This window comes from Mastigoproctus giganteus, chromosome 4, assembly GCF_048544385.1.
Source record: "Mastigoproctus giganteus isolate SK-2022 chromosome 4, ASM4854438v1, whole genome shotgun sequence".
Taxonomy (NCBI): Eukaryota; Metazoa; Arthropoda; class Arachnida; order Uropygi; family Thelyphonidae; genus Mastigoproctus; species Mastigoproctus giganteus.
Window position 1 is genome coordinate 206664107 of NC_143578.1, and position 25883 is coordinate 206689989.

Sequence of the window (25883 nt, forward strand, 5' to 3'; positions counted from 1 at the left end):
GTTTTCTGTATTTATTCATGATGATATATCAGGGTAAATGTCCAAGTTTGCATACGATGCGAAGGTTGTTAATAACACAGATAGTACGCTGCTGCAACTGAAGTTTAACATTGACAAATGCAAAGTACTGCAGATAGGTAGCAGTATCCGAAGAAAAACCTACCAACTGTGTGGTACTACAGTGAAAAGGACCTGGGAGGTAATTGTGCAGTCAAAGATGAAGTTTGCTGAGCAGTGCAGATAGGCTGCCAGGGCAGGTCATGGACTCTTGTCAATGATATATAGGAATTTTGCTAGCACGGACAGGGCGGTGATTATCCCATTATACAAGGCACTGGTCAGGCCACACCTAGAGTACTATGTACAGGTCTGTAGGCCTCATTTTAGGAAGGATGTAGAGTTGCTAGAACCAGTTCAGAGAAGGGCAACAGATTGGTGAGGGGAACAAGAGGGGGTGCTCGTACCAAGAAAGGCTTAAGTCCTGCAAATTGCAGTGCCTGGAGAGTAGACACATGTGAGTTGATCTGATTGAGGTGTATAAAGCCTTGAATAGGCTGAGCAAGCTGAATGCTGATGGGATTCTTCCTCTTGCTCAGACTAAGAACCTGAGGAGGCACAGTTTCAAATTGAGGAAAGATTTCCAAGAAAGTCTTAAGTTTTTCAAATTGCAGTGCTTGGAGAGTAGTCACTTGTAAGGTGATCTGATTGAGGTGTGTATAAGGCCTTGAGCAAGCTGAATGCTGATGAGATTCTTCCTCTTTCTCAGATTAAGAACCTGAGGAGGCACAGTTTCAAATTGAGGAAAGATTTCCAAGAAAGTCTTAAGTTTTTCAAATTGCAGTGCTTGGAGAGTAGTCACTTGTAAGGTGATCTGATTGAGGTGTGTATAAGGCCTTGAGCAAGCTGAATGCTGATGAGATTCTTCCTCTTTCTCAGATTAAGAACCTGAGGGGGCACAGATTCAAATTGAGGAAAGACAGTTGTAGAATAGATGTGTGGAAATTTGCCTTTAGCCTTTAGGGTAATTGATAGCCTAAATAAATTTAAGGCTGAGCTGGACGGTCATTTGGAATGAATGGAGAGTTTTTTTGTTTGCTGATGCTGCTCTTGCATCGTACGCCTCTACTAATGTCTTAGCTTACCTAACCTCCATTATGACTTGATTGTAGATTAGTTTATATATACCATAGGCATCTGTACAATCCATTGTCTATGCTTTGAACTGTATCTCTTTCTTTGGTTAAAAAAAAAAAAAAACTAAATAGAATTTACTGTTCGTAACTCCATAGAATTTAAAAATTGAGACCACTGTAGTCACTGTCTTTTTCTTGCCTTTGACAGTAGTTATATCTTTAAGTAAATCCTACATCAATACATTGATCACTGCCACCTAGGGGATCTACAGACTCTTCATGCAAGTTGAGGAGATGGGAACACTGTAAAAAAGGCTAAGCCTTTTGCTATTTCACAGGTCGTGGCACCAGCTGAGAAGTCACAGCAAACAACTGGTTTCAAATTAAATTATAATACTGGAAGTTCTGTAGTGTGAATGGACAAAGGGAAGACATTGTGTGTGAGTTGCCATTACAGTCAGTCCTTGTATGGCACGATAATTGTGTTCCTAGAAACCCTCGTGCAATATAAACAATATAAACATTTCCCTGTGGGAAATATAGGGTTAGGTGCCGACCACCCAAGATAGAACACATGTGTAACCAAAACATTACCAAACAAAATAAATAATCGTAATAAAATACTTGCGTATTTGATTACGACTATTATGTAATAAAATATTGCTAATGCTTTTGCTTCTATCGTAAGCAAACTTGTTCTTTGTTTGATTTTCTATCAAAATAGATGACAGCCGTTCCATCTCTTCCAATTCTTTGTGTCTTGATCTAATGGATTTTAATTACACTTTGAGTTGTTCCTGCTATGAGTTGTTTTTATGCATCTTTCTAGTTCTCGGCGTTGCCGCAATGGTCTTTCATTTCACTCAAGGCGTTTCACAATTTCATATTTTTTCTCTATCGACAGAGGCGGACTGGCCTCTGGGGTTTCCACAGAGCCTTACTGGGGAAACCCCGGTGGGCCAGAGGCTGGTGTGATTTTGGCCACAAACCATAGTATGAGGCCACTATAAATTTTCCCTGGTAAGAATTTTTGACCCAGTCTGCCTCTGTTTATCGATATTGCTTTTCTTTTTCTCTCTGAATCTGTAGTGTCTTCACCAGGACACTTCCTTTTCACACCTTTTAAGTATTTCACTCATTTTTAGGGAATAAAGCACAATTACAAAATGAGGAAGCATGCTTGATACACATAAACAAAGCTGCATGCATGTAGCAACCGAATAAACAAACCCATAAAGGCAGAGATACACTATTAACACCTCACATTTTACTAAATCACATTTCTGAGGGTTACAACCATAAAACAATTTCCAGTTGCATTTCTGCTAGTGGAATCTGTTATAAACTGGTAGTAAACTCAATCTAATTGCATTTGCAATAATACTGATAGCTGGAATTGTGTGTTATTATTATGGTGAAATGTGTTTCCTCTTCACTGATATAAAAAAACAAATACATCTCCAGAATCTTCTCTTCATTCCTATCGTGTTGCGTTCAGTTGGGGCGATTCCACGTTCGACTGCCATTTCTTGTAAACACAAAGCCGAATCTTGCTATATACGATATTGTTCCCCTATTTATAAATAGTGTATGATCGAATTTGTGTAGTGTAAACCTGTGTTATACAAAGACTGACTGTACTCTTTACAAATTAAAGATGACATGTCTTCTCTATGGGAGGGATTGAAAAGTTTGTTGTATAGTATTAAAAACTTATGTACATCAAATATTAACCCACAAAGTTTCTTGCAGATTCCACTAGAGGTCGTGAAGTCAAAATTGTGTGAATAAGAAAAGAGACAAAACGAGTCACTATGCAGTCATCCATTATGTGGGAATAAGGGACTAATGCCAAAGGCATTTGCCAGCAAATTTCCTGACAAGGTTTGTGATTTTTGCGAGGAAAACTGCTTTAATGAGAAAACCATTCAGCCTTGGCGTTGATACTACTACTGGTAGTCTTCAGTTTCTCCCAGTCTCTGACTTTTTACTAGTTATGCAAGTTTCAGTTGGTTACAGAATATTTATAGTAGTTAATCAGAAAGAGCAAATAGCTCCGACTTATGAGCCAAATAATGATGTTAACCAAGTGTCAATTACCCAACTATATATATAAAAGCACACTTCTAATAATACATGAAATAATATAGTTGTATTTATTGGGATTTGTTTCCACTTGAAACTCTTAAAATTTATGAAAATCTTGCATAATTTATTTCACTGCAAATGTCATAGTATCACAACTTGACATATACTAAAAGTACTATAATTCATAATTGTAATTTATTTCTTAGTAGGGTGCAAGAGCTCAGTCAGCTACTGGTGTACCCCTAGAACTTGTTTCTGCTAAAGTTGAATTAGAAATGCATTTCCATGAAGGTGTCGTATGCTGTTCCTTGTGAGATGGAAAAATACTTTTCATTTTTGAAAAAAAAAAAAAAAGTCTGTGTTGCATTATTAGAAAGGGCTTTACTGATAGTTGAATAAATAACTATGCATTTGCTAAATGCCAACTTCTGTAGTCACTTTTCATAAACATTTGTATGTTATGTGAAGTTTTTTGTTTACTAAGTACACAAAGTACTGTCACTGAATATTCTTATAACAAACATTCCAACTTAAATTTTTGCAATGCTTGCTTCAAATATTACATTAGAAAATTTTTTGTTATTATGTGTAGTGGAAATGGCTGTTGTCTTTTAGGTATTTATGTAACAAATTGATACTGCTTACTCTAAGAAAATAAGAATATGCAGATACAGAATTTTGCACAAATTTTCCCACTTTCTGTTCTCAACACTACATATCAGTCAAAATATTGTATCTTCAGCCATAGTACTATGGCTTTTGTCACAACCACTTTGGGCACTAAACTGGAATTTATATTCTATAAGAACTTTAAAAAAATCCTTATGACACTGGATAAGATGAATTGGGTCTTTACTAATAGCTGGAAGTTCATTAAAAAAAAAAAAAAAAAATTCTGCATTTGCCAGAATGAATTTGCAGTTATCAATGATTGCATTGCTATCTTATTTTCAATGCCAAATATTCATATATGTAGGAGGGTAAGTCAATGTTTGGTAACTCACCATTTAAAATATGCAATTATGTTTAAAAAAAACACACATACATACACTTTAAACTTATATGTAAGGACAAATGTTTTGATAGTTCACAAATTTAATGTTCGTAAACAGTGGAACTTTCTAGTTATTCCACAAAAGGCTTTTGAAAGGCAGTTTTGAAGTGCACTTTTTTTTAATAGTAAATGTAGAAAATTTATTTTGCTACATATATATAGACGATTTAAAAAAAGACAGGTTTGTTCATTTCTGCTGGAAGTAATTTTTTTTTTTTTACTATGAAATTACAGTATTTGTAAGCATCAGTATTTATATTATTCATTGTTTTATAATATGCATTAATTTTCAGAAGCTCATAAATCAGGGATGTAATAAGTTTCTAATGTTGCAAGTGTTTTTTAATCCAATTTTTTTCTCCTTTGGAAGCATTTATGAAATGTGGATTTAATATTGTGAAGTTGTACTTTAGTGGATGTCGAGGCAGTTGTAAATGTGCATTATGGAACTGGTTCTGACTTGTTGTATGCATGCTTTAGATGTAACATGCCTTGATTTCAATGAGAAGGATATACAAGCTGTGGACGTTCTAGGCTTCAGGAGAATATCTATTCAAAATAGGAATGGTATTTTTTGCAGTATGATGCTTAAAAGTTTTATTATAAGTGAATGCAATTTAAAAAAAAAAAAAAAAAAAAATTTAAGTATTTCATAAAGCACATACTTGTTGGAGGTGGAGAAACTATTTTAACTCAGATCCTTATTTAAAAGTTTGTAGTAAGAAAAGAAAATGCTTTAAATACTGTAATGTAGATATCCTTCTGTAGCCAAGAGCAAATCTGTGTAAAGATTACTGCATGTGTAACTGTGCTGATATTTTCCTACTTTTTTTGTTACATATTTTGGTTCCCAAGCTTGTATTATGGTAGATGTTTCTACTTAATCTATTATTTTTTAGTCTCTTTGTACTGTAAAATTTAAGAGGGACCTTTTTTTTTTTATATATATATATATAATTCCAAGAAGTCATGTATATATAATAATGTATAATTTTTTTTTTTTTTTTTTTACGATTTAGTTGTACATTTCTTAGAAGGGTGAATCTGCCAGACAGGATGTGATAAACCCCAATAATGTTTTGTTATTTGAGTGAATATGATCAATGTAATTTACCCAGTTTTGACTTTGAAAGTAGAAAATTAATAAAAATGTTTTAATAGGTATTAATTTGACTTGTTTAATAGTAAGCAATTTAAACACAGTAATTTTTTATATCAATGTAAATTTCTAACTTAAAAGTACATCATAAGCATTCTTTCCTGTTTCTCAGAATGAAAATTCAAAACATTTCTATAATTTTTTGCATTCTCAATTTACAATATTTCCTCTCCATACACAGACCTTGTTCAGGATGCTTGTAAGCATCCCAAACAAGGTCCTTAGTTCTTAAGGTATACCTGAAAGATGTACCTCAAAAGAATACAGTTTTTTATTTTTTTTATTTAAAGAAAGCCTTTTGCATTCCTATCAGTGTATGGTTGTAAAAAAGCTTTTTTGAAACTATAAACTTGTTTCAACACACACACACACAGTTTTAGTGTGTTGAAGGAGCCATTCCAAGAGGTCTTAAGCTGGCAAACTATTCCTGGAACATTGAACCACTAAGTATTAGTATTAAGGTGTTTCCAATTTAGTTGCAACATTTCAATAAAAACAAGTTAATCCATCATGTGGCTTTAATTCTTTTTCATACAATGAATACTTGCAGAATGTCCCTCTTAACTTTAATATGCTCACTTTCATATACAGGCTATTTCAACCTTATTTTCACTTGTTGAACAAAAACAGTCCTGAATAGTTCTGATTTATTGATTTATCAATCAGAGAAATGTTAAAAAGCAATTTTAAATAAATACAGGAAAAAATCAAATCTGACATCTTTGAGACCAAACCATTTCCAGATGAAACCACATCAATAACAATGAATTTTGTTTTTACTTTTAAGTTACTATACTTGCTAATAATGAGAAAGAATTACAGAGCTCCTTGAATATCTTGAACAGCAAAGTAAAGGAGTACAATATGAAGATTAACATATAGAAAATCAAGATTTTAATTTCAAAGTGGCCAGGAAGAAGAATCAATCAATTAGATGGAATAGATATACTTGGGAAGAATAGATATACATGGCCAGATATACTTGGGAAGCATGACCATAGGTGGAAAAGGCCTGGGGAAATAAAAACAAAACTGCAATGGGCAAAGATGCATTTAGTAACAGAAAACTATTGAGAAGAATTTCAAGAATTTGGACAGTTATACTATATAGCTCAGAGACTGGGAATGGTAAGGGTGGGTAATGAGGAAAATAGGTGAAGAGAGAGAGAGAGATGTTAGTAAAAGAACTAATAAGAAGACAAAAGAACAGGCCATGTATTAAGGAGATCTGAAATGATGGATTGGAGGGAGAAGGAAATTATGCAGGAACTAAAAGGAAAACACAGTATAGAGAAACATGGTGTCAAGGGAGCCATGAATAAAGAAAGCATCAACTTTCAAAAGCATGACTTTCTGGCCATTCTACCACTAACCATTCAGTAACAAAGCCATGAAAAATATTTGGCATGTATCCTCTCACGTACAGTCAATCCTTGTATAACATGTGTTTACACTACACTAATTCGATCATACACAATTTATAAATAGAGGAATGACATCATATATAACACAAACCGAATTCAATTATGCATGATTCGCCTTTGTGTTTACAAGTAATGGCAGTCAAATGCAGACTTGCCCCATTTGAAAGCAACACAATAGGAATGAAGAGAAGATTCTGAAAATGTATTTGTTTTTTTATATCAGTGAAGGGGAAACACTTTTCGCCATAATAACGTAAAACCCTCACAATTCCAGCAATCGGTATTATTGCAAATGCAATTAGATCGAATTTACTACCAGTTTATAACAGATTCCACTAGCAGAAATACAACTGGAAATTGTTTTATGGTAGTGACCTCCAGAAATGTGCTTTACTAAAATGTGAGCTAGTGAGGTGATAGTGTTTCTGCCTTTACATCGTTTATTCAGTTGCTACATGAGTGGTTTGTTTTGTGTATCAAGCGTGCCTCCTCATTTTGTAGTTGAGCTTTATTCCCTAAAAATGAGTAAAATACTTAAAAGGTGTGAAAATGAAGCGTCCTAGTGAAGACACTACAGATTCAGAGAGAAAAAGGAAAGCAATATTGATACAGAGGTGGGCTGGGTCAAATTCTTACCCAGGAAAATTTGTAGCGGCCTCATACTAGCGTTTATGGCCAAAATTACATCGGCCTCCAGCCCACCGGGGTTTCTCGGCGTCTACTTCAAACACTGGGAAATATGAAATACGCTTTGAGTGAAATGAAAGAACGCGTGATAATGCATGTGCTACAGACCTATATGAGGCAATACAAGAACAATTAGAAAGAATGCAGAGAAAATAACTTTCATAGCAGGAACAACTCAGTGTAATAAAATCCATTAGATCAAGACACAAAGAATTGGAAAGGCTATGATTTGTTTGGATAGAAGATCAAACAGAACAAGTTTGCTTACGATAGAAGCAAAAGCATTAGCAATATTTTATTATGTAATGATCGTAATAAAATACTTATTTCATTATGATTATTTGTGTTTGGTAATGTTTTGGTTACAAACGTGTGTTCAATCTTGGGTGGTTGGCACCTACCCTATTTTTCCCCATAGGGCCTGTTATTTATATTGCACGATTTTGCATTGCATCAGGGCTTCTAGGAACACAACTATCATGTTATACGAGGACTGGCTGTATATGTAAATATCATTTGAACTTATGAAATTTTCATGATTTTTAATTGACACCAAGACCCATAAATCGAAATGACAGGTTTGCGTGGCTTATCTCATGGATTTACAAAAGTTTTTTTTGCTGATGCAACAAAAAGCTTGCTGTTTGATTTCAGTATATATCAATTGCCTTTATTTGACCATTGAGAAAGAGCATAAAAAGCACCACCACCTAGTACTATGACAAGACTTTCATAAAAAAACATTTCACTCCAAGTGACTTGAGTGATAAATTTTTGCTAACTAGACCCCAGAGGTGGTGGAAGCAAGTTTTGTTTAAAGAGACTGGATTGGAAAAAAAAAAAAAAAACCCACCCAAAATTGTTATACAAATATAATGCTGCACAAATGTGAAACCTGCTGCTGAGGGAGATTCTTGTACTGGCTCACCTTTGTTCTGTCTTTGCAATGGTGTCATAGAAGATAATCAATTTAAAAGGTTTGGTGTTCTTGCCTGTACAGATAATTTAACAATTTTCATTACAGGATTTATACTGCTGTTGTGATGTTATTTCTACAAAACTGTGCAATTAGCCAAAATAGCAGTATATATTTTCCAGTTTCCTGAAATTTGTAAGAAATAATTCATTCCTCCATTGCCTAACTTAAAAGATTATTTCCATTCCAACTTTTTGTTTGGTTTTTAATTGCACAATGTCAAGAGTGGAGTGGGCTGGAGGTTAGGGATATAAATGTTAATCACAAGATATGGGTAACAGAAACAAGGTGGGGGAGGGGAAGAAATCATGGTGACAGTAGTCTGTGATGTGTAAAAAATATTGGAACTGTCTCTGTTGTCAGGTCTGATTGAAGTTTATACAGCTCAGTCAGCCACTTGACAAGATTTGTGTGCTATCTCTTATGACTTTAATATCAGCCACTGTTTCTCCTGAATTCTATGCACTTGAAAAAGAAAGCATCTGTTAAATAAAGCCTACAATGCACTAGTCAGCCTTCCTCTGAACCTTAAGGGAAACAATTATGGGCTCCAGGTAGTATGCAAGGGTGGGAGTTCCCTTAATGACCTACCTATATACTGTGATGTTTATCTTTGGGTAATACTGAGTGGGTGCTTGGCAGAGACTGGTTTGCATTATAGAGATTTTCAACTATACAGGTAGAGAGCAGCAGTCTGCATCCCATTAACAATGTTTTAGGATTTTATGACGCATTAGATGCTAACTTGCACATTAGCATCAAGTCAATCCCATTAACAAAATGAAAAGCTTGGAGAATATGTAGCCCACACACACAAAATCCAAAAGTTGAGAAATGTGCCAAAGAGATTAACTCCTTACAATTATGAGCTCCAGGAGTTGTCTCTGGTATACAAGAGTAGCATTTGAACCAAGCCTCAGAATGGAAATTTTGCCTACAACAAAAGTACAATAGGACCTTAATTTAATGGAACCTGAAGCCATTAGCCACTGTCCAAGAATTGACAATAAGTGGCTTGTTGCAATTCAATGATCCTCATTTGCATGACCGGGGAAATATGAAGTTGCCAGCACAGAGCATCAAGGCTTTGTGGTTCCTAGTGAAATGAGCCTCTTAACCAATTTTATGTTTTGTTTTTTGTACTAATCAATTTCCGGGTAATAGTGGAGAAAGAGAGAGGGTACAGATTTCTCAAATTTTCTGAAAGCGGTTTTTCTTTTTATTTCAATTTTTTGCATTCTTCAAATACATTTAACTACAGAGAAAACAAGGTGGTCTCTGCAATCACACATCTTTTTGTTTGTGCTTTCCAAAATACTCTTCGAGTAAAATATACTTACAATGTAAGTATTTTAAACTTCTGCCTCCAAAGGAGAAGGGCTAACTTCTGATACATAAAAAATAAGGAAGAAAAATTATTTTAAATCCACTTTGGTGCAGGTTTCATGGTAGTCTAAAATTTCTATATGAATTGACCCCAGTTGTGAGCACTACGCATGAAAGATGCTACCTAATGCAAAATTCAAGTGTCTGAAACAAGGTCTCGGCAAGCTCATAAAGAGTTAGCTCCACATCCATAATTATTATTTGATAATCATAATTCTCTTAAAATTGTGATGCATTTATGAACGGATATTAAGATTTTTGTTTAGGTATACTGGAACTTTATTGGGAAAAATGTGAAGAAGATAATTATTTGGAACACAAATGCTTAAAAGCATTATTATCACAAACCTGGATTGCCATTGTAGATCTATTAAAAATTTCGATATTTGAGGTTGTGGTTTTTGTGATAAAAAAAATATATATGCAATGGCATTTCTACAATAAATATATGCATACCTACCCTGTCCTCACCTGAGTGTAGGGAATTCATAATCATATGAAAAGCTCAGTAATTTTTTATAAAATAACATAAAACTGAGAATTTGCCAGATGTTTGTCATTTTATTTTACTTTCATTACAAATGAGCACACCACTATTTAACGGTTAGACTTAGCAACACGTTCTAATTCATCCTTCTTCTTAATGGCGTAACTATTGGATGAGCCCTAAAGAATAAAAAAAATAATAAATATTAGATAAAAATAATAATAAATAAATCATAATTCATGACTAAAAACAGGTAGTAGTCTTGGTCAACAAGAAAGCATTAAAATGAGACTTATTTCAAAAATATTTCAGCTAACTGCCACCTAAATTTCAGGCTTCTATCATCTTTTGAATCTTGATATTAAGCAAACTACAGTTTTCAGCATCAAGTTTCACATTTCACTCAAAAAAATCTTCTACTGCATTGTTGATTGACCAGAAGCAACAGGAAATTAACATATAACAATCAAGCTTCTTTCCAAGTTGCAAAGCATTTATATCACCCATTGCAAACTCAGTTTTGTGATCAACATTTGTAGATATTCTAAATAACTGTTTACTGTCCATTATTAGTCCTTCCATGTGGGCTGTATCTGCAGACAACTCTTTAAGAATTTGTCTCACTTTTAAGCTAACTCCAAATCATTTTCTAAACATAGCACAAAAAAAGTACATCATTAAATGAATCAGAACAAATTATCATAGATCATAACACTTGCATTGATTATCCTTCGATAAAGTAGCAACTCCAGAAAACTTTCACTACATAATAAGTGGTACAGCAGAACTGACAGCAACTCGCTACATATTCCTTCTGTGTATGTTTGTTTTGATTCATTTGATAAAAATTGAATCAAACCATACTGCTGTTTCATTTATACATGATTGTTTCATGCAAATATTCATTCAGTATCCATTACACTTTGGGAATTTCAGCTGATTGTGCGATGTTACTTTCCATACAAATTTTTGGCTCATTTCCAACCTAACTTGGTCCTCATATTTAACTTCGACCATATTTGTAACAAAGCATACTAGTTTTCCTCTTCAAAATTCTTTCAGAAAAATAGCAATTTGACACATATTTCCATGCATATATAACAATTTTTAAGTGAGTAACTCAGTCTCATTATGAAATTACATTAAAAGGCTACTATTAAGAAAACTAATATTCAGCCATTTCTTAGAGGACTGACAGTTAAACTGTTATATTACAAATATAAAAATTTATATTAGTCAAGGAATGTCTTATTTCAAAATTATAAAGAAAATAAAAAAATCAACCTAAACAACACAGAAATTAAAAGGAAACAATAGAATTGAAATTTGCATCCACACAATTAGTATACCTGTTCTAAAGCTGGAAGGGAAAAATCAAATGTGCTTTTCATCCAATGGCACCTCAAAATGCATGAAATCTGGAGGAAATCAAACTTTCATACGACTCATACCACCGACTGCAGAATCACCTATAAACAGAGAGCGAGAATCCAGAGGCACCACCACACTCAGAGACTAAGAAAAATCAGCTTATGATCTTTGGAGGGCTGAAGATCAGACTACAGATGTTGAATACACATACAACTTCTCCACACACTATATGCACCCTTCTCCAAATCTCCACACCATTCTTTCACACATATATACGATTGCTAGCAGGTATAACTCATCCAGAGCAAATATTAACTTTCACTACTGATGCAACAGCCTTAGGTTTAATCCTGCCATTCCAAAGATACTAACTGGTGATCTCTACATAATTGTTTAACCTGGAGAGATTTTGTTAAAATTTAATGTATTTACAATAAAAAGAGATGCTGCAAGCAGTTGACATCAAAAACTAGAAATCCACTGCAAAAAAGAGAAGAGCGTAATACAGAACTGAAAGACTTTTGCAAGTTTACAATAAAATTCTCTAGGATTTGGTAACAGAAAGCATTTCTAAGCATGCCAGACTTGCCAAAAAGCAGTTTCAATTTTATTACTAACTAATCTGCCAACACCACCATAATCAGAAAAATCTTAGAGGGCCTCAGCCTCTCCTCTGGTGCCTTGTTAGTCACCAATACACTTAATGATCCAAACAAAAATACTTTTTTTCCGGGGCTCTGTTCCCATCTCAGCTCTACTACAAATCTACCAAAACTGTGAAATAGAGGCTACAAGTTTTTGTGGCCTCCATTTCACAGCATTGGCAGATTAAATAGTAGAGTTAAATATAAAAATAAATACTCAAACAAAGTTATAATTTTAACAAACAAATCAAGGTTTTTCTCCAAAACTGACTTGATTCTGAATGTCTGAGACATTTTTTTTTTTACTATATGTAGGGCAGTCAATAAGTATTTACCCTCACCTATGAAATATTTGAGTTAGGGATTTGATATTGTGTGTGAGAGAGTATACACAAACATACACTACTGTCTTATAAGTTAATGTATATTTGTTTTCCTAGATCCATTGATTACTGAACTAGAACCACATATATAGCAAGAGATGGTATGCTGGAGAAGACAGGCTCAATCCACTATAAAATTTCTTCATTTGCAAGGCAAGGAAGAAAAACCAATCTATGAGGAAATGAAAGCTGTATATGGGGAGAATTCCCCTTAATATGAGACTATGAAAAATTAGAAAAGATAGTTCGGATGTGGGTGATGCAGTGTGCACAATGACATGAGAGAGACGATCTCAGGCACAGAACTTGCCACTGTGGCTAAAATGGAACTGCTAGTCCTTAAGAGTGATTATAATTATAGCAAGTGAAACGAATGTTAGCTATGGGTTCTGTATGCACCATAATGCACAAGGTGGTAGCCCAATAGATTCTGAGATTGTTGGCATTAGCATTAGCAGGGGCACATGATGCAAGAAAGCAAGCCTGTATAGCATCGGCCAAAAAACAAACCCTTATTTCACCCATCCCCTCGCTCCAAATGTTTGTCAAGTTCTGCCTTGAATCTATTTAAGCTATCAACTTCTACAACAGATGGAAGTTTGTTCCAGCAATCAACCACCCGCTGGCTAAAGGCAAACTTCCGCACATCTATCCTACAACCGTCTTTCCTCAATTTGAATTTATGCCCTCTCAGGCGATTATTCTGAGCAAGAGGAAGAATCCCATCAGCACTGAGCATGCTCAAACCATTCAAGGCTTTATACACCTCAAGCAGATCACCTCGCACGTGCCTAGTCTCCAGACACTGTAATTTGCAAAACTTAAGCCTTTCTTCGTAAGAGCAACCCTTTGTTCTGTTCACTAATCTTGTTGCCCGTCTCTGTACTGGTTCCAACAGCTCTACATCCTTCTTAAAATGAGGCCCCAAGTTATTGAGTTAAATACACCTCTGGCAGTCCACTCCCTGAATAACTCCTCATGTGTGAATGTAGATGCAAAATATTCATTTAGTTTGTTTATTATTATTATTATTAGCTATATGGTGCAAGGAAGACTGAGGCTTATGCTGCACCAGCCAAAAAAAAAAAAAAAAAAATTCCCAAGTCACCCTGAGAGAGAGAGAGAGAAGTAGAAGGGAATCACCAAGAAAGAGAAGGATGATGATATCCAGCTCAGGATCCTGGGTGTGCCAAGCGCAAACTCACCAAATGTGAGCCTCTGGGATAGCTACCTGAGCAGGATCATCAACAGTTGAACCATTGATAGAGTGGAACAATCTGATTCATCCTCTTCCTTCTAGAGTTTACATAAGTAAAGAACTCTGTTGTTTTTCTTTGCGCCCTTTGCCAAAAATATCTCGTAATCTGCCTTCGCCCGCCTAACCTCCTTTGTAACTTGGTTATAAACCAGCTTATATCTATCATAGGCTTCTGTGTCACACAGTAATTTATATGTATTCCATGCATTTTTCTTCTCTGCCATAGGTATCATTAGTTCATCTGACTTCCATTTAGACCTAAACCTTGAACAATATTTCTTGCATCTTTACCATATTTCATCCAAAATTTCCCTCAACATAGATCCCTTAATGTTCATTATCAGTAAGCTCTCTCTAAAAACATTGTTCAAGAATGTGTTCAATGCAACTTTATTCACAATTAGAATAATTCATATAATCAAAATTATTCTAAAAACAGTGGATTTATACCTTTACACTGATGATCTTGCAAACTTCTCTCATTCTCAAATTACGAACTACATTGGGCAACAACTACAAAAAACAATTATCCATTGAAAAGGTCATGGCAACAATCTTAGGGTGGACTCTATAGAGGGGAGAGTTTAAGATTAAGTAAATTTTACGATTGTGTATAATTGGTTCTTCCCAAAGAACGAATTATACACAAGATACAGGGGGAAAAAATCAAATTCAGAAGGAAAAAAATCTCATAAATTTCACTGAGCTATGTGCATGACACAAAAGAGAAAGTACTAAGTATAAGTACTTTCTCTTTCAAGATACAGCTTGAACCTCATATGGATAACCATCCTCTTCCAATAGGTCCAACATTGAACACCTCCACTGCTTGTCAAAAAAACATGAACATACTCAGGGCCTATCAGCCACAACCTGGAGCACAGATCGTTACACCTTGCTTCACTAAATCTCTAATTAGATCTCTCTCCTGGACTACACTGTGGCTGTTTTTGATTTTGCTAGGGACAGTGCTTTATCCCACTACAATCCTATTCAACATACAGCTCTCAGGATAGATCTAGGTGCTATCAGGAGAAAGATCTTACTACTGAACAATGCAACTAAGATCCAAAGCAAACCCACTCACGCTCTTTGGTTAATACTTAACAGCTTACAATGTACTACAAAAGCAAACTGCAGGCAACTTGACCTACTGGTATTAGGTTACAAGAACTAGTGGAGGGCTGGATTATACACTTCAATAGTCCTCCAAGAACACAATTCCAGAACCTCCATGGACTGCTTTCATGCCATCATGTGACAATTATTTCCAGCTATGGACTCTCCGGCAAACATCAGTATCCAACAGCTACACATTGCTCATACAAAATATAATCCTGACTTCCTTAAAATTTATACTGAAAGTCTGAGAGTGTGGCAGGTGCAGAAGTGGTACTACTTGCACCTGCCACACTACTATTCCTAATATCACTTCCCACAGAATGTAGTAGTTAAGCCACTGAGTTATATGCCATAAAGCTTTTTCTATAAAATATTTTCCACCCATCATTTACAGATTTGAAAAGTAACCTATTAGCTATGCAAAACACCTCCCCACCTACTCATCAACCAGAGCTGATTAGTTGCAGTGAGTATCAGCATGGCTGGAAGTCAAGAGAAGAATAAATTTTGGATGGATAACATTCAGGAAATATAGTCACACACTGAAGAGCAATATCCCAGTTTGTCTGAAACAAAATAATGAATCCATGTATACTCCCCACCATGACTTATGGAAGTGAAACTTGGGCACTCACCAAAAGAATGGAAGAGAAGCTGAGAACTATACAGCGAAGAATGGAATGAATTATACTGGGAATCAGACTGTTAGATAAGAAGAGAAACACATGGATTAGGCAGCAAACTCAAGTAAAGGACATTCTTATCAAAACTAAAGAACTAAAATGGTCTTGGGCAGGACACATAGCTCGAAGACATGATGACAGATGGACTAAGAAAATAACAGAATGGTACCCAAGAGGAGCTAGAAGAAAACCTGGAAGACAAAGGCGGAGATGGATAGATGAAATTCATGAGTTTTTGGGTAGTAAATGGATGGCCAGTGCTCAAAACAGAAGGAACTGGAAAGTTGCTGGAGAGGCCTTCATCCTGCAGTGGATTGAAAATGGCTGATGATGATGAGTATCAGCAAATGGCTGCCTTCTGTTTCCAGGCTACACTGGATTTTCTAGCACCATTCACTGATTACAAAACCAATATACAGAGAATATATATATAAAGGATGATGAACACTTTATTGCAAATACGTAATAAACTTCTTTAAATTAAATCTGTACCTTGTTTATGGCCTTACAGTTTACATACAAACAGACAAGAAATAATAGCCAGAACCCAAATAGGCCATACTCCTCCACACGCCAATCACAGTAGAACATGTACCTCTGGAATGTGCCTTGTAAATTATGCCTGGCTGTTGTCATTAAGCTATCTCTCAAACTTACAGGAACCTTTGTTGCTTGGCCACATCATAGGCAAAAACTCAAATCTCACAGAATTTTTTGATTTCCTGAAACCAACACAATTATATGACCACTTCTCACTGCTTCCACAGCAGCAAACAAAGGTAGTATGAACCACATAGATAAGTGCAATATGGCCTAACTGGCCACTGTGCCAGGAACTCCCACAACAGTATCACTGTTGGATGCTACAAAAACCTGGGAAAGGAGATGCAGGAAGCTATCCAAAGGCATCCACCTCATAGCCACAAGTTCACAAGGCAACCCTGTGAGAATTTTGCAACAGGTATGGCCTTGAGTTTCAATTCCCTATCAAATATTTCTAGGTAAGCAAACAGCTTAAATTTTGTCATGGCCATTACATCTTGCCCCTTATTAGTCCTTAATACTTCTAATCTACCTATTCCTGAGTTTTGCTAATGTATTTGCATATTAATTACACTTGCACTTAATTACCAAGCAAACACATTTGAAGGCTTTCCTCATATGATTGCTCTTTTTGCTGATCTCACCAGGCACACTGCTTGTCTTTGGACTTTCGAGAAGTTTGAATTTTAAGGTGGTCTTACACCTTTAATCTTTAATTGCAGCATTATATACGTACAATTAGTCCCGTCATGGCAATGGTGGTGCCAGGGGTTTACAATACATATTTACTAGAGAGAGATACACATGAGAAAAACATATATGTTACACCAGAAAATTGGAAGGCAACAAAGCACAGTTCTACATTTTCAGTTCGACGAGGATTCCCTTCCTGTATTTTTTATTGTTGACCACTTCTTGGAGGTCTCCCTGTCGATGGCTTGCAGTGAGGGCAGCATTTGCTTTGGCAGAAATCTGCCGGTGAGTACTAGCCAGTTATGGTTTGCTAGCAGCTGTGCTGAAGACCAGAGATAAGGGGGAGGAATGCGGCAAGAGCAGTGATCCCAGAAGTTCAGCTGTGTAATTTTACCTGTGGCCATCTTGATGGTGAACAGCAGCCTTCTTTCTACGATGTAGGGTCAGAGCCTGCGCAGTTGAAAGGCATCTGCTAACTGCATTGATCTGAGAGCTGTGCTAAGGTGAAGTTTGGTGTTAGCCCATTTAAGAAGCCAGAATTTGGCAGCCGAGGCCCATATCTCTGAAGCACACAGTATTGTCAGGTATAGGTTTGATAAAACGTATCTTTTTACCACGTGTGGAGTAGCTGTTGTTTGGTAACCCAGCATAGTGAATTCAGCCTCGACTATATGAGGTTTAGGTGATCGTTGAAAGATAGTTTGGGGTCTAAAACAATCCCCAGATCTTTGTGCGTTTGAACACTTGGAACTGAGGAGCCATTAGCACAGGCTCTCGAGTTGTTGGGCTGCCCTTTAGTGAATAAATTATTTGTGCCGATTTTAGGGGTTGATTTGTGGTTGAAAGTATTGAGGTGGTCAGTCATGTCCTGCAGTTTGCTATTGATTTGCTGAGTGGTTTCGGCTGCCGAGTTGAACGGCGATATCCTAATAAAGAGCTTGACATCGTCAACATATGTGATCCAATTGCACTTGTTGGTCACAAACAGCACCATGATTGCTGAGAAGAGAACGCCAGACAGGACCCCATCCCTGAGGCACACAGCAGTTATGTGATGCGTGAAGGCCTTTATTCCGATCTTCAGAACAAGGGTCCTCTTGGATAGGAGAGATTCTAGGAATCAGAGAACATAGCCGCAGAAATTGAAGTAGTTTTCTAAGAGATGTAGCAGATTGGGTATATAGATGGCATCAAATGCAGAATGGATGTCAAGGTATATAACGGACAATTGCTCTCTTTGTTTAAAGGCTTCTAAGATGTGCAGTGCGGTTGTTGCAAGGTTAGTTATAGTTGACCTTCCTGATATACCATAGTGTATTTGCTGAAGACTGTCACAGAGAATTTGAGGGGTGACAGTTGGTAGCAGTGCTTTCTCCAGAATTTTTAGCAATACAGAGGCACAAGCGATGGGCCTATATTGGCTTGGGAGTGTCTATTGTTGGTGCTTTAGGTGCCTCATATGTGCCGGACAGAGTACTTGTTCCACTGGGGCAGAAAGAAATGAACTTCAAGGTATCTGTTATATAGGTTGAGGAGTGAACTGATGATGAAGGCACTTAAACATTTGATGATGAACTGGGGAATGCCATCACTGATGGATGCTGTGAGGGAGAGTATTAATGGCCTGCATTAGTTGTTGCTTGGAAATTCGGATAGTAGCAAGACTATCAGTGGGATGAGAGTGGTTGAAGAGTGGCAGGTTGGGTAGAGCTGGAGGTTGCTTAGAAAATCTGGCAATGTAATCTAGCCAGTCAACTGGGTCAATGTTACTGGAAGAATTAGCCTTTGTTCTGTAGAATGGTTCCCCCCTTTTTAGGGTTCTTAATTGCAGCTGATTTGTTTCTGTTGAATTTGGCCCTGGCTTTGGAGAATGAAATGTGGTCTTGGACATTGCCAGAAGCATTCCACTTGGCATGTAGTGATTGTTTGTAGTGGAAACTTTGGTTGAGCTGGGGAGTCCACCATGCTCTGGAGTGCAGAGTGATGGTGAGTCTTCGTAGCAGTGTGAAGGGCGATGGTATTGATCCATTTGGTCATTAGATCGATTGCAAGGCTCATTTCACATCCATTTAAGATGTTCCATGGGACTGTGGATGCAGCTTCAATGCAGAGTGCTGGATTCAGAAATTTTGGAGCGGTGACCTTTGGCACTGATTTGGTTTTGGGGGTATTGAAATATTTTTTGGGTAGAAGAGCTGTAAATATGATTGGCTGGTGGTCTGACTGAAACATGTTGGCTGTGGATTCTTCAAGTTGACATATCGCCGAAGAATAGACTATGTCCAGCAGGTTTTGGTCTCTTGTTCGCTGATCGTTAACTTGGAAAATTTGGATTGAAGTGTTGGGTAGATAGCAGAAAATATGAGTGGCTGCTGGGTGCAGATTATTTATTACCCAGTTAGTGGCTTCATCAATGACCATCATAGTTGGCGTTGGAGGAAGGTACATGGATGCGACGTCTAGTGGATGGTAGGAGAGGTTGTTATGCTTATCCTCACGGGAGGGAGCCTTGCTTCCCGGCTGCGAACAAGTAGAGGCTCTCAACACAGAGATCAGGACAGGGATGAGGCGACATTGTGTTGGAGGACGGTATTAGCAACCCTGGGCGGAGTTTGTTCCAGTATGTTAGTGTGGAAAGGTTCTGGTGCTGGCATCCTTTATGGCAAGCAATTATAATCACCACGTCAGCTGTGATTGTGGTGGGAGTACTTCTGTCGGGTCTGAGTAGTCACTTTAAGTTTCAAGGTTGATAGATAGTAAACAAATGGCCTGATCCTTGTTCCTACAGGCGAAGCTTCCTATCAGGTCTACTTGGTGTTGGCTACAGCCAATTTTAAATGCAGCGCATTGTTGACTTCTAGTTTGTGTACAATTGGTCATAGATTCAGCCCTTCGTATATGACTTGTTTGACTAGTTCAGGGGTTGTGCATGGTTCCAGTTGAGATACGAAAAGGCTGGTTGTACTGTTTCTGGTAGTGTCTTGAGTCCTGAAAGCTCGTAGCTTGGAGTTTATTGCTGCGCCATACTTTACAGCTTTTCTCTGAGTGTGGGTTTCTTGTCTGGTATCACTGTTTAGTGAAGCTGCTACAGATTGGGCAGTTCTGTTATTCTGCTTATCATCCATCTGAATTGTGTCGACGTGGCTTGATGAGGTTGTTGGTATATTTTCTTGACTGCATTGGGAAGTCATCGATGGGTTTATATCACTGTCAGGGATTGAAGTTCGGAGGGAACTGTGCAATTTTATCGTGGTGCATATTACAGCTTGACCTTTGATGGTTTTGCCACTATTGCTCACCTCAGTGGCCAGGATTTCCATGTATGACTTATCCTGGGGGACTCTGAAAATTGAGCATCATGTGTGTTTGTCAGGGCTGTGCAGCTATGTTGGGGTGATGCTGTTGTATCAGCAGATTTGCACATCGTGATTTCCAGTGTGTGAGAGTTGGCTTGCAGGCTGGCATTGATTTGGTGACTTGTTAGTTAGGCAAGTAGTTATTTTCTCTATGAAATCTTCCACTATTTCGTTGATTTTGCTGTCAATTATTTGCTTTAGAGATGACTTTAGGTATTGAATGATAATTTCTGGTTCGGTTTGGCCCTTTCGGACCTCCATGCAGTTGTGCTTTGGCTGTTTTAAGATATTGGCATAATATAAGCTGCCTGAGGGGTTGCTGAAGATGCTCGATACTTGCATCCAATGGGACAGGTTCAGGTGGCCTAGTGTTGGTCTGTAGGAGGCATTATATCTGTAATGGTGGTGTCAGTCTCATATGTATTATTGTTCATATTTTCTTGCAGACTGGTAGTGTTGAGTGTTATCAAGCGGTGGCGCGACTTCCGTAAATTCTGCCTCGCTGGGCGTTATCTGCTTAATGCCTTGGGCTGTGCGGGGCGAGTTCTGTAATTGTTGGAAAATTTCGGGTTGTCCTTGTGGCCTGATGAGCGTAGCTTCTTACATCACGATCCCTTGAATTTCAGCCTGGCTGCCATGGAAAGTTTCTTCCAGCTGGATGGGGATAGTCCCAAACATTCAGGATAGATGGGGTTATCACAGCTGGTACAGAGGATGACATCACCAGTCAAATGATAGCAGAGAGCACACTTCTGTGTCAAGTTGAGGGGTTTGTGTAGTCTACGCAGATGTCTTGCTGTGAGTTGGCTTTAGGTTGGGGGTCGGGAACTTTTCGCACAGTCAAATAGTACAGCAGGCAAAATCAATGGGAGGCTGAGTGATAACGAAGGGTGCACTTCAGCTTAATGCTGTGATCGGAAAATAAGGTTTTCAGCACCCGGGGCTATAGCTGGTGAACAAAGGCAGAATACAATGTGCTATAGCATCTCTTATTCATTTGCAGTGATACGAATATGGAAAAACAGTAAATACTATTTACCTGATTCAGGTGGTAGGATGAAAGCTTCGTCAGTGGATCAGTCACTCGATAAGGATATAGATGATGTGTATTTCATCCGTAGGTTAAACATTAAAACCACTGTAATTAGCATTAAACTGCGGAGCACACAAACTACTGACCGACTCACACGCAAAACATGCTTTAAACAGCAAGATAAGCCTTATCTTTATAAGATAATGTTTGAGAAATCAATAGGACACTACGGGCCTTCCTTTCCCACACTGTTTGGGAACCTTAATGTCCAACCATATTGTAACTCCTAAAATCCTTTTCATCCTCTAATGATTTTAATTCAACCCCGCCAACAAGTTATTTTGGGATTAATACCCCCAAAGATTTTTGGGGGTATTAATTTTGGGATTAGTGTTTGGGAACCTTAATGTCCAACCATATTGTAACTCCCAAAATCCTTTTAAGTTAATTAATTATATCCCTTGAAGTTAATTAGGTTGTTTGTTTCAGCATTAGCTTCCAGTTCCTTTGAATCATCACAACTCTCAAAACAACTTGCAAATATCAGCCTTTGTGGCAATGAACAAGACCTTCTTAAATGTGTGTAAGTGTTAATTTGATCCACATTATCAAATAAATGCATATCTATATTACTCCTAACCCACCCCAACTAGCAGTTCCCCTGAAGATATTCTTAATAATACTAGCAAAAACCCTTACTCCACCTTCGTTCAAATGTATCTCAACTGTACAAAATAGTTTCCTCCCAACCCACAACTGTGGGCCACACCAGTATCCCCCAAGCCTTGAGTTACATAAACTACAGGACAACCGAGATCTCTCTGTCAGTTGTTTTCCTAGAATGCAAGCGTAAACAAAGATATGCACAAATTAAGATCCACTATCCCATAAAAATACAAAAAATTCAGTATGAATCAGAGCTGTAATACTCAATATGTTCTATGTTGATAATAATATTAGTAAATACACATTAGATATTATTTGGGATATGTTAAATAAAAACTCGACACCGATTAATTATACGAAGCTGCCTATTAAGGAAATTTTTCGCTTAATTAAACTGTTAGTTGAGGCTAACTACATCACCTTTCGAGACAAGGTGTACAAACAAATTTTTGGATTACCAATGGGTTTGAGCCTGAGTGGCTTAATGTCATAGATCTATCTCTCAACGATTGAGCAGATACATTTGACACCTTTTCGTCCCCATATCACATACTATGGGAGGTATTTAGATGATGTTCTAGTTATTACCGATAGTAGTACTATCCAAAACATTTTACATTCGTTTAATAATATTCATTCTAGACTCAAATTTACACTGGAAAGGGAAGATACGGATACAAAGTCATTAAACTTTCTAAATTTCACGCTTACCCGGGACTCGAACAAAATACAATTTAGCATCTATCGAAAACCCACAACCACCGGTATGCTTCTACATTATAATAGCTATCACCCGTTCACCTACAAAAGATCGATTATCTTTAATCAATTTCTAAATGCCTATAAATATTCAATGACGGATTCTGCTTTGGACTCAGAAATACAAATATTAACTAGCAGATTCTTAAACAGGGGTTATCCCATTAACACAATAAATCGAATTAGGGTACAAGCTAAGGATAGGATACAAAATACTACACCAATCAACAATAGTAATATCAAAAAATACTTTATTTCTGTCCCATATGTTGAACAGTGGCACAAACAGCTTAACAGATTCTTTAAAGATACCGAATTTAAAATTATAGCTAGGCCTATACGGAAGTTACACACTATACTGAACAATCGCTCGGTTCTTTCCACGTTCGCAACACAAATTAATGATCTGGTATACATTTCCTGCGGTGATTGCGACTCGTCTTACCAAGGTTCGAAGCGGTTTTCTCTTAATATTCGTGTAAATCAACACGAAGCCTCAGTTCGTGCTTCTCGTTCAGCAGCGTCAGAATTAGCCTTTCATGCCATTAACGAAAAACATACTTTTTTATTTAACGAGGTCAAAATACTTAACGTTCAACGTAATTATACGCGACTATTAATTGCAGAAACCGTTGAAATTAAATTACACGAGAATTCTGTTAATGTTCGGCAGCCATATTTGATCTTCGATGCGTGGACCTTTACGCACATGCGCGAAGACATATAATCACTATTTAAGTTGCAGGTTTAGCCTGATTCGGTAATTTTCATTCCTGTGATCACGACAGTCGGTCGAAAAGCATTGTCAGCTTCAGGAAGGAAAATAGTTTTGAATATTTTCGTTAGATTCTTTTAATTGCGTTAATTTGAATTTTAATTGTTTTAAATTGATTTTGAATTGTGTTAAATTGATTATTTAATTATTTATATTTTACTTTAATGTACCGGTAAGTTGTCGATTTTTTCGTTTTAATTTCTGGAGGGTATCATACGGAAGTGTTCTACGTACTATATTGAGGTATACTCCTCTTATTAATTTACTAATAAAATTCAGTGTAACATTTTTTTTGGCTTATTTTATGCAAAAAAAAAAAAAAAAGCAGGTAAATTAAGAAATAAACATGTGAGACCATAAAAAACAAACAAAAATTTAAGATGTAAAATACTGGACTTCACCTTAAATTGAAAAAAACTTCACTTCACAAATGACACTATGTTGTGCAATGGCTGGAAAAACGTACAGTTCCTCTTCAGAGAAGTATGAAGAGGCAACAACTGGTGATCCCATGGGGGCTTGGTTGGGATGAACAGCCTTGCCAGTCAAAGTAGAAGGTGTATTGAGAGATGACGTTTTCAGTGTCTTCTGTGCCTTGTGTTTTATGTTACTATTTTTGTTGGAAACATTCTTCATAACCAGCAAACTACATTTCTGATTTTGTACTGAACAACTGAACTTCTATTCATATTTAGGTCATTCTCTCCATTATGTTCAAAGCAGTACTGATATGGAGTAACATTTCACCAAAAACTGTGATGTTCAGACCATGAATGAGCTGTTCATCAAATGACTCTTGCTGGCTTTTGGATGCCTGCTCGTTTTCATGCAGCCCACTCTCTTCAGTTCTACCTGGTCTTTATTGGTCTACTCATCAACACGAGATTCTGTGTAATGTTATTTAAATTTTTACACATATGTAAAGATTTATTACAATTACTTATACGGGCACATTATTTCAAAATCACACATGGCTAAGAAAATCATGACCATACTGTATATTAAACAGCTACTGCTCAGAAAACTGATATTCATCATTGCTTAATCAGAGGATTGACAGATTACAGTAATCATCATCATTGAGTAGCCAATACAGTTAAGCTTCAAGTATAAAAATTAAATATCGGTCAGTGTAAAATGGATAAGAAGTGTAGCTAATTTAAACATGCAGCCCACTCTCTTCAGTTCTACCTGGTCTTTATTGGTCTACTCATCAACACGAGATTCTGTGTAATGTTATTTAAATTTTTACACATGTAAAGATTTATTACAATTACTTATACGGGCACATTATTTCAAAATCACACATGGCTAAGAAAATCATGACCATACTGTATATTAAACAGCTACTGCTCAGAAAACTGATATTCATCATTGCTTAATCAGAGGATTGACAGATTACAGTAATCATCATCATTGAGTAGCCAATACAGTTAAGCTTCAAGTATAAAAATTACATATCGGTCAGTGTAAAATGGATAAGAAGTGTAGCTAATTTAAACATTGTGAAAAGCAACACAAATCAACAACCTGCAAAAGTCCACATAAACATTCAGTTGTTTACATCTACTGCAATTCAATATACATACAGAATTCTATTGCATGCATCCTTCAGCAGATCTCTTTGTTTCAACTTCTGCTAATAGAAATTGAATCACATCACGCTGCTCTTTCACTTATACATGACTGTTCATGTGCAAGGTTCAAACACAGTAGCTGCAGTCATCTGGATAACTAAGAAACCTAGAATGGTAACTGGTATTTTACACTCCAGTCTACAGGTCGAACTGCTAGTTTTCTGTTTTATGATTGTAGTGTTCTGTATCTTTCAAAAAGTGGCACAGCTTTCAACAATGGAACAAATCTTACTATCTGAAGGAACATGCTGGTGAATAATAGTCCAAAAATTTAAGTTACCTGAAAAGCATTTCATAATTTGTTTCTTATTTAAGGTCAATTAGCAAACTTCATCTCCCCCAATCCGATCAAGGAAAGGGAGGAAAAATTTTCAAACTGTTCATTCGTGCAAACACAATAGTTACAAATCAGGTTTTTGCAACTTAGGTAATGACCCGGTAATTTATCATCTCTATGCTTTTTTTTCGATTTGTAATACTTCATACGCTGGTGATAGTTAATGTCATTTATAATTAATTTTAATATACAGACAAGAGTTAATCACATAAAATTAAAAGCTTTTCAT

General features: G+C 36.7%; 2 protein-coding genes across 5 annotated transcripts in view; one reads left to right on the plus strand and one right to left on the minus strand.

The window, feature by feature from the left end:
• The window catches only part of LOC150087345 (uncharacterized), a 184697-nt gene extending 180680 nt beyond the window's left edge, over positions 1-4017 (plus strand). Inside the window, exon 4 of one of the 2 annotated variants that reach the window (XM_090371145.1) lies at positions 3428-4017. The gene's annotated coding sequence lies outside the window, so the exon portion shown is untranslated. The remainder of the gene's footprint in view (positions 1-3427) is intronic. The other variant, XM_090371146.1, reaches the window with a different exon arrangement.
• A 6431-nt stretch (positions 4018-10448) lies between these two features.
• LOC150087346 (small ribosomal subunit protein uS7) overlaps positions 10449-25883 on the minus strand; it is a 68126-nt gene continuing 52691 nt past the window's right edge. For all 3 annotated transcript variants that reach the window (XM_090372006.1, XM_090372008.1, XM_090372007.1), the window contains exon 5: positions 10449-10573. In XM_090372006.1, the coding sequence (XP_090228132.1) occupies positions 10505-10573 (69 nt within the window). In that variant the 3' untranslated portion in view covers positions 10449-10504. The remainder of the gene's footprint in view (positions 10574-25883) is intronic.